Raw genomic sequence first — 14524 nt, 5'->3', positions numbered from 1 at the left:
CCCAGTCCATTGACACATATATTCTTATCTTATATCAATGGACCAGATATTGGCTTAATCCAACTCAATCCAATATAAATTTGTTATGAACTGACCAGGTCCAATCCAATCTAACAAATAATTTGGACCAGATTGATCCAATCCAATATATCTTATTGGTCCATCCAATCCATCCAAATTGATTTTGGACTGGATGGGGTCCAATCCAAAACCGGTCCATTGACACCCTTACGATCAACCATGTGCCCCTCATTAATTAATCGATGGATCATCCAAGTAAGTGTCAACTAAAGAAAGTGATGAAGGAAGATTTGGCCCGACCTCTCTATTATGTGTCACGTGGCAGAAACAACAGCTCGGCAAAAGGGGCCAAGCCTAGACGGGAACAAGGGGACACACTTCGCCGAACTGACCCTTGTAACAGCTCGGGATACACTTCGCCGAACTGACCCACCTTGTAACAGCTCGGGATACACTTCGCCGAACTGACCCACCTTGTAACAGCTCGGGATACACTTCGCCGAACTGACCCACCTTGTAACAGTTTGGGATACACCTCGCCGAACTGACCTGCCCTATAGATACCTCCGAGCTCAAGACCGCCTCGCTCAGCACTTCGCATCACCTTCTGGGCACCAAAACCAAACAAGTCGTACCATGCCAGACACTAGGGAAGTCCATGCCCGAGGGCGCTACGCCTGACTGACTTGGGATCTGACGTTTGGCAGTAGCACTATAAACGGCCACCTGCCACCGCCACTGACACCGCCATCTCCAGTTTGACGGTTCTGTCTCAGCAGAAAGGACGACGGCCGAATTGACAAGCACAAGGGTAATCATACCTGATCTGACAAGGGCCTCGGGACGAGTACACGAAGTGACTATAAGAGCCCCCTGCCCCCCGACAACGGAGGTATGCAAACTTTGTGCTATCTGGTATTACCTTGCTTTTGAAGGATTCTAACTTGAGCTTCGGAGCCTCTACACCGGGTTCCCCCCGGAGCTTTCCCATCTCCTCCGTTTCAGGTTCCCTGCTACCCCGTTCGGAAGCAAGGCAGCGGACAGCTAAGACCAGCCGGATCGCGCTCCATCAATTGGCGTCGTCTGTGGGAACCGCTTCAAAAAGCCTCCCTCCAAACTTCGATAACCCCCTTTTTCTTCAAAAAACCCAACACTCATGGCCTCCTCCAGAAACACCGGACGTGGCACGGAGACAAATGCCACCAAGGAGCAACTTCAGGTCCCCGTAGTGTGCGTTGGACAGTTCACCATCCCCCTTTCGGCGGATGGGGTCCCCATCTTGAACGCGTCACAAGCAGTGGCACCCGTAAACCCTCCTACCACAAGCGTCCCCTTTCCTCTCCCCATTGAGACAACCTTCACTGAACCAACTGCCATCCCCCTGGCAGCTAGCCAAAACCGATTGGAGGACCTGATGCAGTGCATGCGGGCAATGTAAGCCCAAATGCAATAGTTCCAGCAACAACAGCTTCACCAGCACCAAGTGCTGCACAACATCTCCCAGTATCACTATCAACAGCAGTTCCCCCAACTGCCACTGAACCAACCACTACTTCCACCTCGCCACCCCGCTCTGAGGCCGGTCAAGGCCTCCCCGCAGGATGGGCGCCCCCACTAGGTGAAGGCCTCCCGGCCCCAGAACCACCCCAACAGCCAGGCCTCGTCCCCAGGCTGAAGAGAGAAAAATGTCATCCTCGCCTCGCAACCCACAGGCGGGTCGGGAACCTCGCCCGCGAGGTCGGCACCCCGACGCCCCAAGCCCGAGCTCCCGCTCACTGAAAACCGATTCAGCGCCCTGGCGGCATACTACTAGCATTTCGGGCCCATCGAGCTCGGTCACACGGAGGCCAGCAGCGCCAGCACAAGGCCCGCTCAACGGCAAAGTCGCCGGCGAAGCCGCCGAATCGCCACCCGCGCCTTGTCGGAATTCAGAGGCAAAGACACGAGCTCGGACGAGGTAGGGGCTGCCCCGGCTCTCTCCGTTCCTTTCCCCCTCGCATCGGAACTCCTGGCGGTCCCCTTACCCAGAGACTTCAAGCTCCCACCTCTGGACAAGTACGACGGGTCCTTCGACCCCAACGACCACGTTGACGCCTTTTAGTCGCAAATGCACCTCGCCAGGGCCAGCGAATCGTGCATGTGCATGGCCTTGTGCGGTCAGACTCAACCATGATTTCCTGGTAGTCGCGACCCCCTCCCCATACAATGCCATATTAGGGCGGCCGATCACGCATGTCCTACGGGTGGCGGTCTCCACCTACTATTTGGCCATGAAGTTCCCTATGGACTTCGGTATAGGGGTAGCGCGGGGCGACCAGCTCGAGTCCCGCAAGTGCTACATTGCCGCCCTGAAGGGAAAAACCAAGGCGGCCGACGACCTCGAACTGGAGCGGCCTGCGGAGCAAGGTGAGGAGCGAGCTTCACCCACGGAGGAAACAGTCGCAATCTCGACTTCAGCCACGGACCCAGCTCGCACACTAAGCATCGGAGCTTCCATCGAAGACCCCCTACGAGCCGAACTGGTGAGTTTTTTACTTCAAAATTTAGATATTTTTGCCTGGTCCGCGGCTGACATGCCCGGCATTAGCCCCATACTGATAACTCACAAACTTAATACTGACCCTGTAGTCAGACCCGTTAGACAGAAGAAACGCAACTTAGCCCCAGAACGCTGGAGAGCGGTCAACGAGGAGGTCAAGAAGCTCCTCGCAGCAAACTTCATAAGGGAAGTCCATTACCCGAGCTGGGTGGCCAACCCGGTGTTGGTAAAAAAGGCAAGCGGCAAGTGGCGCATGTGCATCAACTATACCGACCTGAACCGAGCTTGCCCGAAGGATATCTTCCCCCTCCCCAGAATTGACCGCCTAGTGGACGCGACCTCGAGAAACGAGTTGCTAAGCTTCCTGGACGCCTACTCGGGCTACAACCAAGTTAGGATGGACCCATCCAATGAGGAAAAAACTAGCTTCATAACCGAGTTCGGCCTGTATTGCTACAAAGTCATGCCCTTCGAACTAAAAAATGCCGGGGCGACTTTCCAAAGACTTGTAAATAAGCTATTTTGGCCCCTGATTGGTACGAAGATAGAGTGCTATGTAGACGACATGGTCGTCAAGACTCAGTTTTCACAAGAGTTAATGCAAGACTTAGATTCTGTTTTCCAAATCCTGCGTCAGTTTAGCATGAAGTTGAACCCCAACAAGTGTGTCTTCGGCTTCACCTCGGGCACGTTCCTAGGCTACATTGTCAATCGACGCAGTATTGAGGCCAACCCAGACAAAATAAAAGCCATTCTAGATATGAAACCACCTCGGAAAGTAAAAGAGGTTCAGAGGCTAAACGGCTGCATAGCCGCTCTAAGCCGCTTCTTGTCTAAGTCAGCAGACCGCTGCCTACCCTTCTTCAAGGCAGTCAAAGGCAAAGGGTTCGAATGGACCCTGGACTGCCAGTTCGCGTTCGAAGAACTAAAAGGTTACCTCGCTAGTGTGCCAACCTTAGCCCGGCCCGAGGTGGGCGAGGTCTTAGAACTGTACCTCTCGGCGAGCGACGAGGCGGTCAGTTTGGTACTGATAAAGGAAACAGACCGGGTCCAACGACCCATATATTATGTTAGTAAAATTTTGCAGGGAGTAGAGGCAAGGTACCCGGAGATAGAAAAACTAGCATACGCTCTAGTAATATCAGCTCGGAAACTCCGCCCGTACTTCCAGGCTCACACCGTCATCGTCCTAACTGACAAACCTCTTAGACAAGTTTTACTCAAACCCGAAGTCTTCGGTCGACTGACGAAATGGGCCATCGAACTCAGCGAGTACGACCTCCAATACAAACCGAGAACCACTATCAAGGCCCAAGCTTTGGCAGATTTTATCGCCGAGTGCACTTTCAGCCACGAAGCCCCACAGGTCGAGCCCGAGGTCCCCAGTTGCGGCGAACCCGGAGCTCCTGAGCCCATAGAGTCCGAACCCCGTGAAGTAGCAGCCAGTGTGGCATCTCTCTTGGTCAGGCGAAGCGCGAACTGGGATGAGGAGCCCCGGATCCTTCACGTGGATGGTTCCTCGAACTGGCAAGGCAACAGAGCTGGAATAGTCTTGTGCGGCCCGAGCGGCACAAAAGTAGAATACGCACTACGCTTTGAGTTCGCGGCATCCAACAACGAGGCAGAGTACGAAGCGCTGATCGCCGGGCTGGACCTAGCGCGAAAGGTTAAGGCAAAACACTTGGTCATCTGCAGCAATTCTCAGCTCGTGGTAAACCAAGTTACTGGCGAATACGAAGCACGCGATCTCTCCATGATCGCATATTTGGCCAAAGTAAAAGAAGCCCTGCTCAACTTCCGGTCACACATCATCAGGCAAATCCTGAGGTCAGAAAACACTGAGGTCGACGCCCTGCCCCGGTTAGCCAGTACGAGTCACAACAATATGAGAACTGTGTACATAGAGGACTTACCTCGGCCTAGTATTCTCGGGGGGACAGAGGAGGTCGCTCCTGTCTTAGAAGCAGAGCCGAGCTGGATCGATCCACTCGCGAGCTTCCTGATAGACGGAACCCTCCCTGCAGAACGCAATGCGGCCAAGAGGGTGCAACGCTAGGCGGACAAATACGTCATAATAGACGAACGGTTATACCGACGGTCGTACACGCTCCCCTATTTGCGGTGCCTGCGGCCTACCGAAGACGAGTTCGTACTCCGCGACACTCATGAAGGCCTGTGCGGCGGACACTTGGGGGGCAGAGCACTCGCCCAAAAGGCACTTCGACAAGGATACTACTGGCCAACGATGAAGGCAGAAGCTGTCGAGCTCGTCAGAAAATGCGACAAGTGTTAGAAGCACGCTAACATCCACCATCAACCTGCCTCCGACCTCAAATACCTCGCCAGCCCATGGCCCTTTGCACAATGGGGCATCGACCTCCTAGGGCCATTCCCACCAGCAATAGGCGGAAGAAAATTCTTAGTTGTTGCGGTAGATTATTTTACGAAGTGGATAGAAGCCGAACCTCTGGCAACTGTTACGGCTCGAAACATATAGAACTTCTTTTGGAAGAACATAGTATGTCGGTTCGGGTTACCTCGGGTTCTAATCTCCGACAATGGCAAACAGTTCGAGGATATCAAGTTCCAAGAGTGGTGCCAGAACATGGGGATTCGGCAAAATTTCACGTTAGTCGCGCACCCGCAGGCAAATGGTCAGATGGAAGTAATGAACAGATCCATCCTGCGCGGACTGAAAGCACGTCTGGATCGAGCTAAGGGATTGTGGGCCGAAGAGCTACCAAGTGTCTTATGGGCTCACCGAACGACCGAAAAAGCAGCCACGGGAGAAACCCCCTTCAACCTCACCTACGGCACTGAAGCAGTGATCCCGGAGGAAATCAAAATACCAACGTTGCGATTAGAAACATACGACGATCGGATGAACGGAGACGAGTTACGCACCAACCTCGACCTACTGGACGAGGTAAGGGACCTCGCACACATCCGAACAGCGGCATACCAGCAGCAGGTAGCTCGCTACTACAATAGCTGAGTAAAGCAATGAAGCTTCCGAGTCGGCGACCTGGTCCTCCGTAAGATTATGGTGCCCGAACCCGGCATCGGCAAGCTTGGACCTAATTGGGAAGGGCCCTATAAAGTAAAAACAACGCTCGGGGGCACATACGAACTCGAAACCTTGGAAGGCAAACGAGTACCTCGAACGTGGAACATCGTGAACTTGAGGCGATACTACCTATAAACCACCTAGTGAAGTGGACGAAATCAGGCCCTATGTGCCACAAGGCAAGCCGAGGAACTTCGGCGTAGACAGCACATTATCAGCTTGGCAAAAAATCAGTTCGCGGCATAAAAGACCACGAAAATTTTGAAAAACCCGGCAAAGAAACAGTTCGGGGAAGATGAGCAAGGGGAAAAAAGACACTCCATTGCAAGAAACAGTACATTGGCAAAAAAAAAAAATTTACATGCCCGGAGCCACTTCTTCACCATCGGAAGGCACTTCAACAACACCCGAAGGCCCTGCCTCTCCTTCAGAGTCCGGCTCGCCATCGGCAGCATTGGCCATCTCCTGAGTTATACGCGAAGTGGTTATGGCACTTACATCGAGGTCGAGGTACGTATTCCGGATCATCCACCGGCTCAACTTGAACCCCCTCCTGTAAGAGTCCACCATCAGATCGTCAAAACGCGGGGAGGCAATGTAGTCTTCAACTGCCTTCTTCTTGGCGTCTTCAATGCCTTGGGAAAAAATATGTGTTCTCTCCCTGATGTCCTCCTGAAGATATTCGACTTGATGTTGCAAATCCAACTTCAAGTCCGCCATATGCTTGACAACTACCCCCATGGCCTCGGCGTCACGCTGAGACCTCGCTTGTCTGGCCATCGTGACGCGAGCAGCCTCTTCAGCAGCATAAGCAACCGCCTCAGCAGCCCGGGTATTTGCCTCTATAGCACAAAAGGCTTCTTCAGTAGCATGAGCGGCAGCCTCAGCAGCTCGCGCTTGTCGCGAGTTCCTCTCCACTTGGGCTGCCAAGACATGAATCGAAGAATTCACCTACCAAAAGAAACAAGTGAGCAAATGACAGCAGAAGCAACAGAATAAAAAAGGAAGACAGAATCTAACTTACCACCATGGCATGTGTTACGGCGCGGCAAGCGACCTGATTCAAGGGAAGATTGGTCCACGCCGCGACCTCCTCGGGGAAAGTAGCATCCCTACTCTTTTGAAGAGCGTAGTTCGGCGTCAACACGCTCCTAAACTTCCCTTGAGCTCCCGAGCCTGAGGGCCCAGCCCGCGTATGAGCAGACCCAGAGTGAGCAGGAGCACTTGAGTACGCAGGAGCGCCCGTATGAGTGGTTTCAGCGTAAGGTTCCCCGACGGTCTCGTGCACCGGTGGAGTCACTTCGGGCTCCCTGGGCAGTTCCTCTGGCGTATGGTCTGGGGCTTGGGGCTCCTCATCCAGGGGTAGCTCGGTACGAGTTCGCTTGGCGACTCGCTTTCTCCTCTTCATACCTTGGAACAAACGCCCCCCACGAGTTCTCTCCGCATCCATCACACCTACAGAAACGAGTTCGACATCAAAAAAAAAAAAAAACAAAGCAAGCAAGAAACCGCATAGCTAGAAACCTACCCGAACTCAGGCCGGCTGCAATAAGCTTGGCCTCCGTTAAGTAGTGGTGGCACTTTAAGCCTTGCCGTGCCCATTGCCGGAGACCCTTCACCGTCTCCTTATCAAGAGTTACGCCCAAATCGGGAGCGGCCTCACCCCACCCAGTCTGAAAGGGCCATCCTTGTGCACTTCGCACGCCAAAGTAGTCCCGCTTCCAAGCCAGGACCTTATTAGGAAGATCGTGCAGAAGCTTGAAACCCTGGCGAGGAGAAAGGTAATACGCCCGTCTCCCCCCAGGAAGAGAACCCACCTGTCTCTTGAGCATCAAGATAGAGGAGAATATCTCTAAGTCTAAGGGAAAGTTCTGCTCGCAAAAAAGGGAAATTGTCCCCACCAGGTTCCGAATAGAGTTCGGATGAAGCTGGCCAATGGTGACACCGAAGTGGTTTATGACTTCGACGAAAAGGGGATGGAAAGGAAGTCGCAACCCTGCAGTAAGCTGCTCTCGAAAAATCACGATCTCGTCGGGACCGTGTTCCCAAGGAAAGCTACCCGAAGGAATAAAATATGTGTACCCCCCAGGAAGATTGTAAGACAAAAGTATGGATTGAAGCCCCTCAGGTGTCATGGTCGAAGGGCCAAACCGGTCTAGCATCCGAATTCGGCGGGAGGTAGACGCCAAACTGCCCGAAGCGACTCGACCTATTGGTTCGTAGTCCTCAAACTCCACCTCAGGATCACTGAGGCAGTCTGGGGACACGGCTCAGTTGGTGGAACCTACATCGGCCCTACTCGAAGAATCGTCTGAGCTATCAAAGCTAGACATTGGGGAAAAGACGAATTCAAGAAAGTACTCACCGGAAAGTTTGAAGAAAAACCAAAGAACCATGAACTGTATAACCAGCCTTGACGCGAGTTGGAAAAGACTTGGACGCGAGCTGAAAGGTTGGACGCGAACTCAGTAGACAAACCGCAAAAGTGACAAAACAACCGGGGTCCCCCACTATTTATAGCTATAGTAACCAAGAATCGACCGTGTAGACCGAAGACGATCCGACGGCCCACGTTCTTACCGACCGCACAACCCTTAAGGTCGAGACGTGATTGGCGCACGTCTTTCCGAAAAAAGCGAAACGTCAGCGCACGTCTTTTTGAAATCGACGTCGCTTCGACACGCGTCTTTTCGAAACTGACGCGCCGCACGTCTCCCTGACAGTCGCCTGCGCACGTACAGCAGTGGCGCGCCTTTTTGAAATGACCCGCTGTCACGTCCCAGCGGCGCGAATTGGTTTGAAATTTAAAACGCGCGGTCACAACCACCAGCGTTCTTGAGTAAGCACGTTTCCAGCCTTCTCGGAAACTGAAAGAACCCTAGCAAAAGCGTCTCGTGCAGTGAAGGTTCGAAGGACAGGACAAATCCACCAGCTACCTCGCGAAAACTCCCCGCACCATGGCAAGACCCCCGACGCAAGGAGTGGGGGGCAATTGATGAAGGAAGATTTGGCCCGACCTCTCTATTATGTGTCACGTGGCAGAAACAACAGCTCGGCAAAATGGGCCAAGCCTAGACGGGAACAAGGGGACACACTTCGCCGAACTGACCCACCTTGTAACAGCTCGGGATACACTTCGCCGAACTGACCCACCTTGTAACAGCTTGGGATACACTTCACCGAACTGACCCACCTTGTAACAGTTCGGGATACACCTCGCCGAACTGACCTGCCCTATAGATACCTCCGAGCTCAAGACCGCCTCGCTCAGCACTTCGCATCACCTTCTGGGCACCAAAACCAAACAAGTCGTACCATGCCTGACACTAGGGAAGTCTGTGCCCGAGGGCGCCACGCCTGACTGACTTGGGATTTGACGTTTGGCAGTAGCACTCTAAACGGCCACCTGCCACCGCCACTGACACCGCCATCTCCAGTTAGACGGTTAGGCAGTGACGGTTCTGTCTCAGCAGAAAGGACAACGGTCGAATTGACAAGCACAAGGGTAATCATACCCGATCTGACAAGGGCCTCGGGACGAGTACACGAAGTGACTATAAGAGCCCCCTGCCCCCCGACAATGGAGGTATGCAAACTTTGCGCTATCTGGTATTACCTTGCTTTTGAAGGATTCTAACTTGAGCTTGGGAGCCTCTACACCGGATTCCCCCCGGAGTTTTCCCATCTCCTCCGTTTCAGGTTCCCTGCTACCCCGTTCGGAAGCAAGGCAGCGGACAGCTAAGACCAGCCGGATCGCGCTCCATCATAAAGCATCGCACATTGCTCGTATAGCTTAAGGAATTCCTTCTTTAATTAACATTGAAAATGTTTGTGCACACATAGTCACTGAAAATCACCCACTTTTTTATGACTCCTGAGGATCACTGAAATCAAAATGATTTTGTAGTAACATGAGAATTCTTGGGATACACACCATAGAAATCATTCAAGTTGGCCAATTGGCTATTGGGTTCAATCCATCTTCTTTGTTTCCGTAGGGATGCAAACAGATTGGCAAATCGGGGTATAGTTAAGGATATCAGATATTCAAATCTGATTACATCCGATTTAACTGCCCATAGGTTTGTAAAATTTAACAACTTATTAAAAAATAGAAGCATTTTTTTTAATTATTTTTATCATATATATATATATATACATGTCTTTTTTATAAGAAACACAATTAGTATAAAAAACAAATTATAAAAATGTGATATAAATAAATAAATAAATAATATATAAATTAATAAATAAATAAATAATACACATATAGGATTCGATTTTTAAACAAACCCTATTTTTTAACCAATTCAATTCGAAAATCTGATAGAAATTCCACACTGGCAAAGAAATGGGGACCTATTAAGCTATTTTTTTTTAATTGTAGCATATTATTTTGCAAAACATCCCTTTTCTTGAAACCAGGAAACATAGCTTTGGAAAAAAGGGTACATTATAAAAATCAATTAAATGAAAAGGCAAAGAGAGTGTTTTTTGAAGGAGTTATAACCAATATCTAGAGATCCAGATTAGGCATTGACTCGAAAAAGGGAGAGATTCAATCAAGTTCAAAATGGAGGTCAAACTGTTATGACATAATATATATTAATATAAATGTTATATATATAAATGTTAATATGTAATATGCATAGTTAGTTAACATATACATCACTATAATCCTTAGATATGCACAAAATATATAATCACGTTCAGCTATAACATATATTATTTTATTGTAGTTTTAATTTTAAATATAAAAAATTAGGATTTAAGGCCAAAAAAATTTATTTTGGCAAAAATAGCAGACAAATGCCAGACTGTTATCACATAAATGGTGAAAAGTCACCCAAAGTCAAAAAAAAAAAAAATCATCCTACTCGAACAATTGAATGCAAGGTTATGGATGACCTTCAAAAATTTGCAGTTACATTTAAAAAATAAAAAAATGGCTAATTTTTTAAACTAGAACCGGTTCACCAATTATCTAATTGGACCAGTCAGGTCAATGGTTTTGGTCGATTTTTAACGCATTTCAGTTTTGGGGCATAACTAAACCGATCTGATCAACCGGTTTTTCTAAACATTGATTAAATAAATAAATAAATAAATAAAACTAGAAGGAGACCATGAATTATATTTCCAATAGCATCTCAGTAGTTAATATATTGTACACTTAATGGGTTTTAGTCAGTTTAATTTTAAAATGAGCCTCATTTTCCTCACCCAGGTATTCAAGTTTCACTGAAAATATATGAAAAACAGGCAAGCATCCACCCAATTCATTAAAAATGCAATTTCTAGTTTTCTAGCAAGAAAAACAGTAATTTTAAAGAGGGGTATATGATATGGAAAATATACGATATCTAAAAAACTTCTGACCGATCAACTGGAATCATAGATTGGTAGCCAATCAGGTGTTATTTATCAAAAATCATGAGTGAGTTTTGATTGGTCAAAACTCTTCCCATACCATATCTTTTCCACATCATAGATTTTCCCTTTAAAAAGATATAAGATTGAAGTACATGGACACTCTAAGGGGGCATTCTTTTTTCGAATTTTGAGAGGGGGGAAAGCTGGTTAATGGGATTGTGATTCCCACTGACCAAGAAACCCATGTTCTTTTATCAAATTCATGTAAGGGATAGGGAAAGTTTATCTTCCTAAGTGGATAAATAACTTTCTCATCTGAGAGGAAAGTTGCCAACACTTGAATGGGACAAAAAAATCCCATTTATTAGTAGATTTTTATGGCTAAAATGGCCATTGCCTTATTTATATGGAAAATAAAAGAACGTGGGTAAGTAAGTCTTTCCTGGGACCTAGATAAATGTATCTACTTGGATAAATAACTTACCAAAAAACGAACAAGGCCTGAAGGACACCGTGTGTTAAGTGTTTCTAAAAATATCATCTCTTTATATCACATGTAGATGTTGTGTACATGGATCTTATGTCAAAAGAATTGGGAAATGGTAATTTCCAGGAATTTGAGCAAATGGGTCTAGACGCTTAGGCTGTGTTTGGTTGCAGTTCAATTTAATTTGCATTAGCATAAATGCATTAGAGTGCAAATGAAAAAAAATACAAATTCTTGTTTAATTTTGTTTTGAGTTTTATTTTATTCTACTTAATGTCTTAATTTACTTTATTTGCACTGCAATCAAACAAAATAAGCTAAAATTTAAAACAAAAATAGGTCAGAATTTACACTCAAATAATTTGCATTGCCATGATTTTGCATTAGTGCAAATTTATTTGCATTGTAACTAAACACAACCAAATGAAAAATGGAACAACACAAACTGAACTACTAAGTCTCAGTTTAGAAGGAGTATAAATACAAATATTTATAGTATAAATATATAAAAAAATAAAAAATACAAGATTTTGCACTCTACATGTAATTAGGGGTGTAAACGGATCGAATTCAAATCGAATCAGGTAATATCCGAATTTGAATCCGATGGATATTGAAAATTAATATCCAAATTTGAATTCAATTAAATATTTGAATATTCGATTTGATTTGAATTCGATTAATTAATTATTTTAGATAATTAATAAATATATAAAATAAATATTTTATTAATATAAAGTATATAAATATATAAATTTATATAACTTAATTATTATATATAAATTATATAAAATATTTTATATATTATATATAAGAATTAAATAATTGGTCGAATTCGGATATTTATCGAATCGAATAAGGTCATGTCTGAATTTAAATCCGATTAACTATTCGATAAAAATAGAATATTCAAATTCGATCGATTAGATGTTCAAATTATCCGAATTCAATTCAATTATATCGAATATTGAATTTGAAATCGAATTTTCAAATACCATTAACACCCCTAAATCGGATTTTCAAATACCATTCAATTCAAAGAGAGCCTTAATTCCATGTGTGAAAAATAAAACTGCCCACGAGAACTCTTTCCAAACGGATCTCCTGCCCACGAGAACCATGCGAACTCTGCCCCTACCCACAAGACACTATCCCCAGTGACTGCGATAAACTGGGCAGGATTGTTGTGGGCAGGAGATTCGGACTCGTCACTGACACCTCTGTTTTTTCACGAGCGTTGGGTGGCATTAAATCTGACTCGGCCGTGCAAATTAGTGAATTATGGAGCCACTGATTGGTCTCTGATGATCACAAGTGTCTCTGTGATGCGACAGTGAAGTGCCCCATGGCCATGTGGAGACTGAAGAGGTACGGGAGACAGCACAGGACAGGACGGGACAACTCAAAGTTTGGATGATGGTAGAGGACTCTAACAGCGTGGCCTTTTGTGGTAAAGTTTGGATGATAGTAGAGGACTCCAACAGCGTGGCCTTTTGCGGTAGATGTGCACCACATCATTCAATTTGATTTTATCACCACTCAATTAAATGCAACTGCTCCACTTCTATCTGCCTATCTTATGGCATTCAACCATCCCCTGATTTGTAGCCCTCGAATAATTGACTCAGTTCTATTAATGATAACTAGTTACAGCTCCCAAGGTATATGAGAAAATGATACAAATTATATCACTATATGTAAATTATGCTTAATTTTGTGTAAAAAATCAATTACTTATATTATCATAATATAAAGTCTATATTTATTTATATAAATCATAAAATTAAATTTGATTATATAATATCAATTTTATATTTATATTATTTAATTATACACTAGTATAATACTAGTACCTTTAAATTAGTTATTAATAAATAAAACGATGTTTAATGTGTTCAGTTATGGTGGAAAAAATTTTTGTCTTATAAAAAATTTGACCCCTCTCATGAATACCCCCAACCAACACTTGAATTGATTCAAAACAAATTTTTAAGACAGCTGTTGGAACATTCATGGAATGGTTACCCAGTAAGGTTACAAGAATGTGCCTACTAGATTTCTACTCACTTGGACGTAATATGATAATATTACAAGTATATCAATGGAAGAAATAGTTTTTTTATTATTGTGAAAGAGAAAACAAGTATTATGTAAAGGTATTTATGTAATATACTTGATTGGTTTGTTTTAGATAAAGTTGTTCATGGATTGGGTTGGATCGGTTTATTGATGTTTTTTCAACTGAGCCGACATTGTTAGTTTACCTAGAAATGAAATTGAAATCGATCCAATACTAAGTAAAACCGACTTGGTCGGTTTGAGTTGGTTTGAGTCGGTTTTGTGAATGATTCTTTTGATGTGAATGGTAAAGGATTCAAGTCTAAGAAGTGAAGGCTGGATACTTGGAAATTAAAAATGATTTGATGGATTAAAGTTGAAATTTTATATATCAGAAATTTTATATATAATATATATATATTTCTGAAATAAAGATGAAATAAGTTGGTTCGGTTTCGGTTTTCATTTGTAAAAACCAAAACCAAACTGAACCATTGGTTTATGTTTTTTGTAACCCGAAACCGACCGGTGCTAAAGAAAAACCGTCCAACTTGGGTTAGACCACACCGGGTTGATCGATTTGGGTCATGTTATGAACAGCCCTAGTTTCAGATCTATTAGGTCTGCCCTGACCCATTGACAATCCTATAGATTAGAAAAATTCGAGATTATACTACTCTGGTACTCCCTACTGAATTGATGGACAAAATTGTCCTCGGGATGCAACTAATTGCAATATATTTTGGCTATCAAAAAGAAAAAGGAAGAAAGAAAGAAAATTGCCTCATGAAATACACTCCTGCCTTATAAGAGCAGCTCAAGATGCAAAATTATGACCTTCTTTTAGCTTGCTCTACTTCTTTGGACAAATTTCAATCACAATACATGGTACCAGACTCATGAATTTTTTAGCTGATTGGTGGTCACAAATTTTTTTTGGATACCATGTCTTTCCCATATCATTATTTTTGAAATCATC

General features: G+C 45.4%; 2 protein-coding genes across 3 annotated transcripts in view; both read right to left on the bottom strand.

The window, feature by feature from the left end:
* The window catches only part of LOC148872814 (Cation efflux family protein), a 38554-nt gene that overhangs the window by 23100 nt on the left and 930 nt on the right, over positions 1 to 14524 (bottom strand). The gene's annotated exons all lie outside the window — the stretch shown is intronic.
* Positions 5804 to 7224, bottom strand: LOC148872815 (uncharacterized). Its single transcript, XM_088973139.1, has 2 exons — positions 6652 to 7224; positions 5804 to 6578 (listed from the first exon to the last, which is right to left on the bottom strand). The coding sequence occupies exons 1-2, from the start codon at positions 7075 to 7077 to the stop codon at positions 5985 to 5987; spliced, it is 1020 nt and encodes a 339-aa protein (XP_088829265.1). The 5' UTR covers positions 7078 to 7224; the 3' UTR covers positions 5804 to 5984.

The sequence above is a fragment of the Nelumbo lutea genome, chromosome 2 (genome assembly GCF_056320005.1).
Source record: "Nelumbo lutea isolate HS-2025 chromosome 2, American lotus-T2T, whole genome shotgun sequence".
Taxonomy (NCBI): Eukaryota; Viridiplantae; Streptophyta; class Magnoliopsida; order Proteales; family Nelumbonaceae; genus Nelumbo; species Nelumbo lutea.
The sequence above is the reverse complement of the archived record's forward strand: the minus strand, read 5'-3'. Positions and strand labels throughout refer to the sequence as shown.

Bases quoted from the DNA above. Each gene is read 5' to 3' on its own strand.
- LOC148872815 (XM_088973139.1), bottom strand. From the start codon at position 7,077: ATGGATGCGGAGAGAACTCGTGGGGGGCGTTTGTTCCAAGGTATGAAG. The intron at 6,579-6,651 runs GTAAGTTAGATT...TTCTTTTGGTAG, and splicing joins CCGTAACACATGCCATGGTG to GTGAATTCTTCGATTCATGT.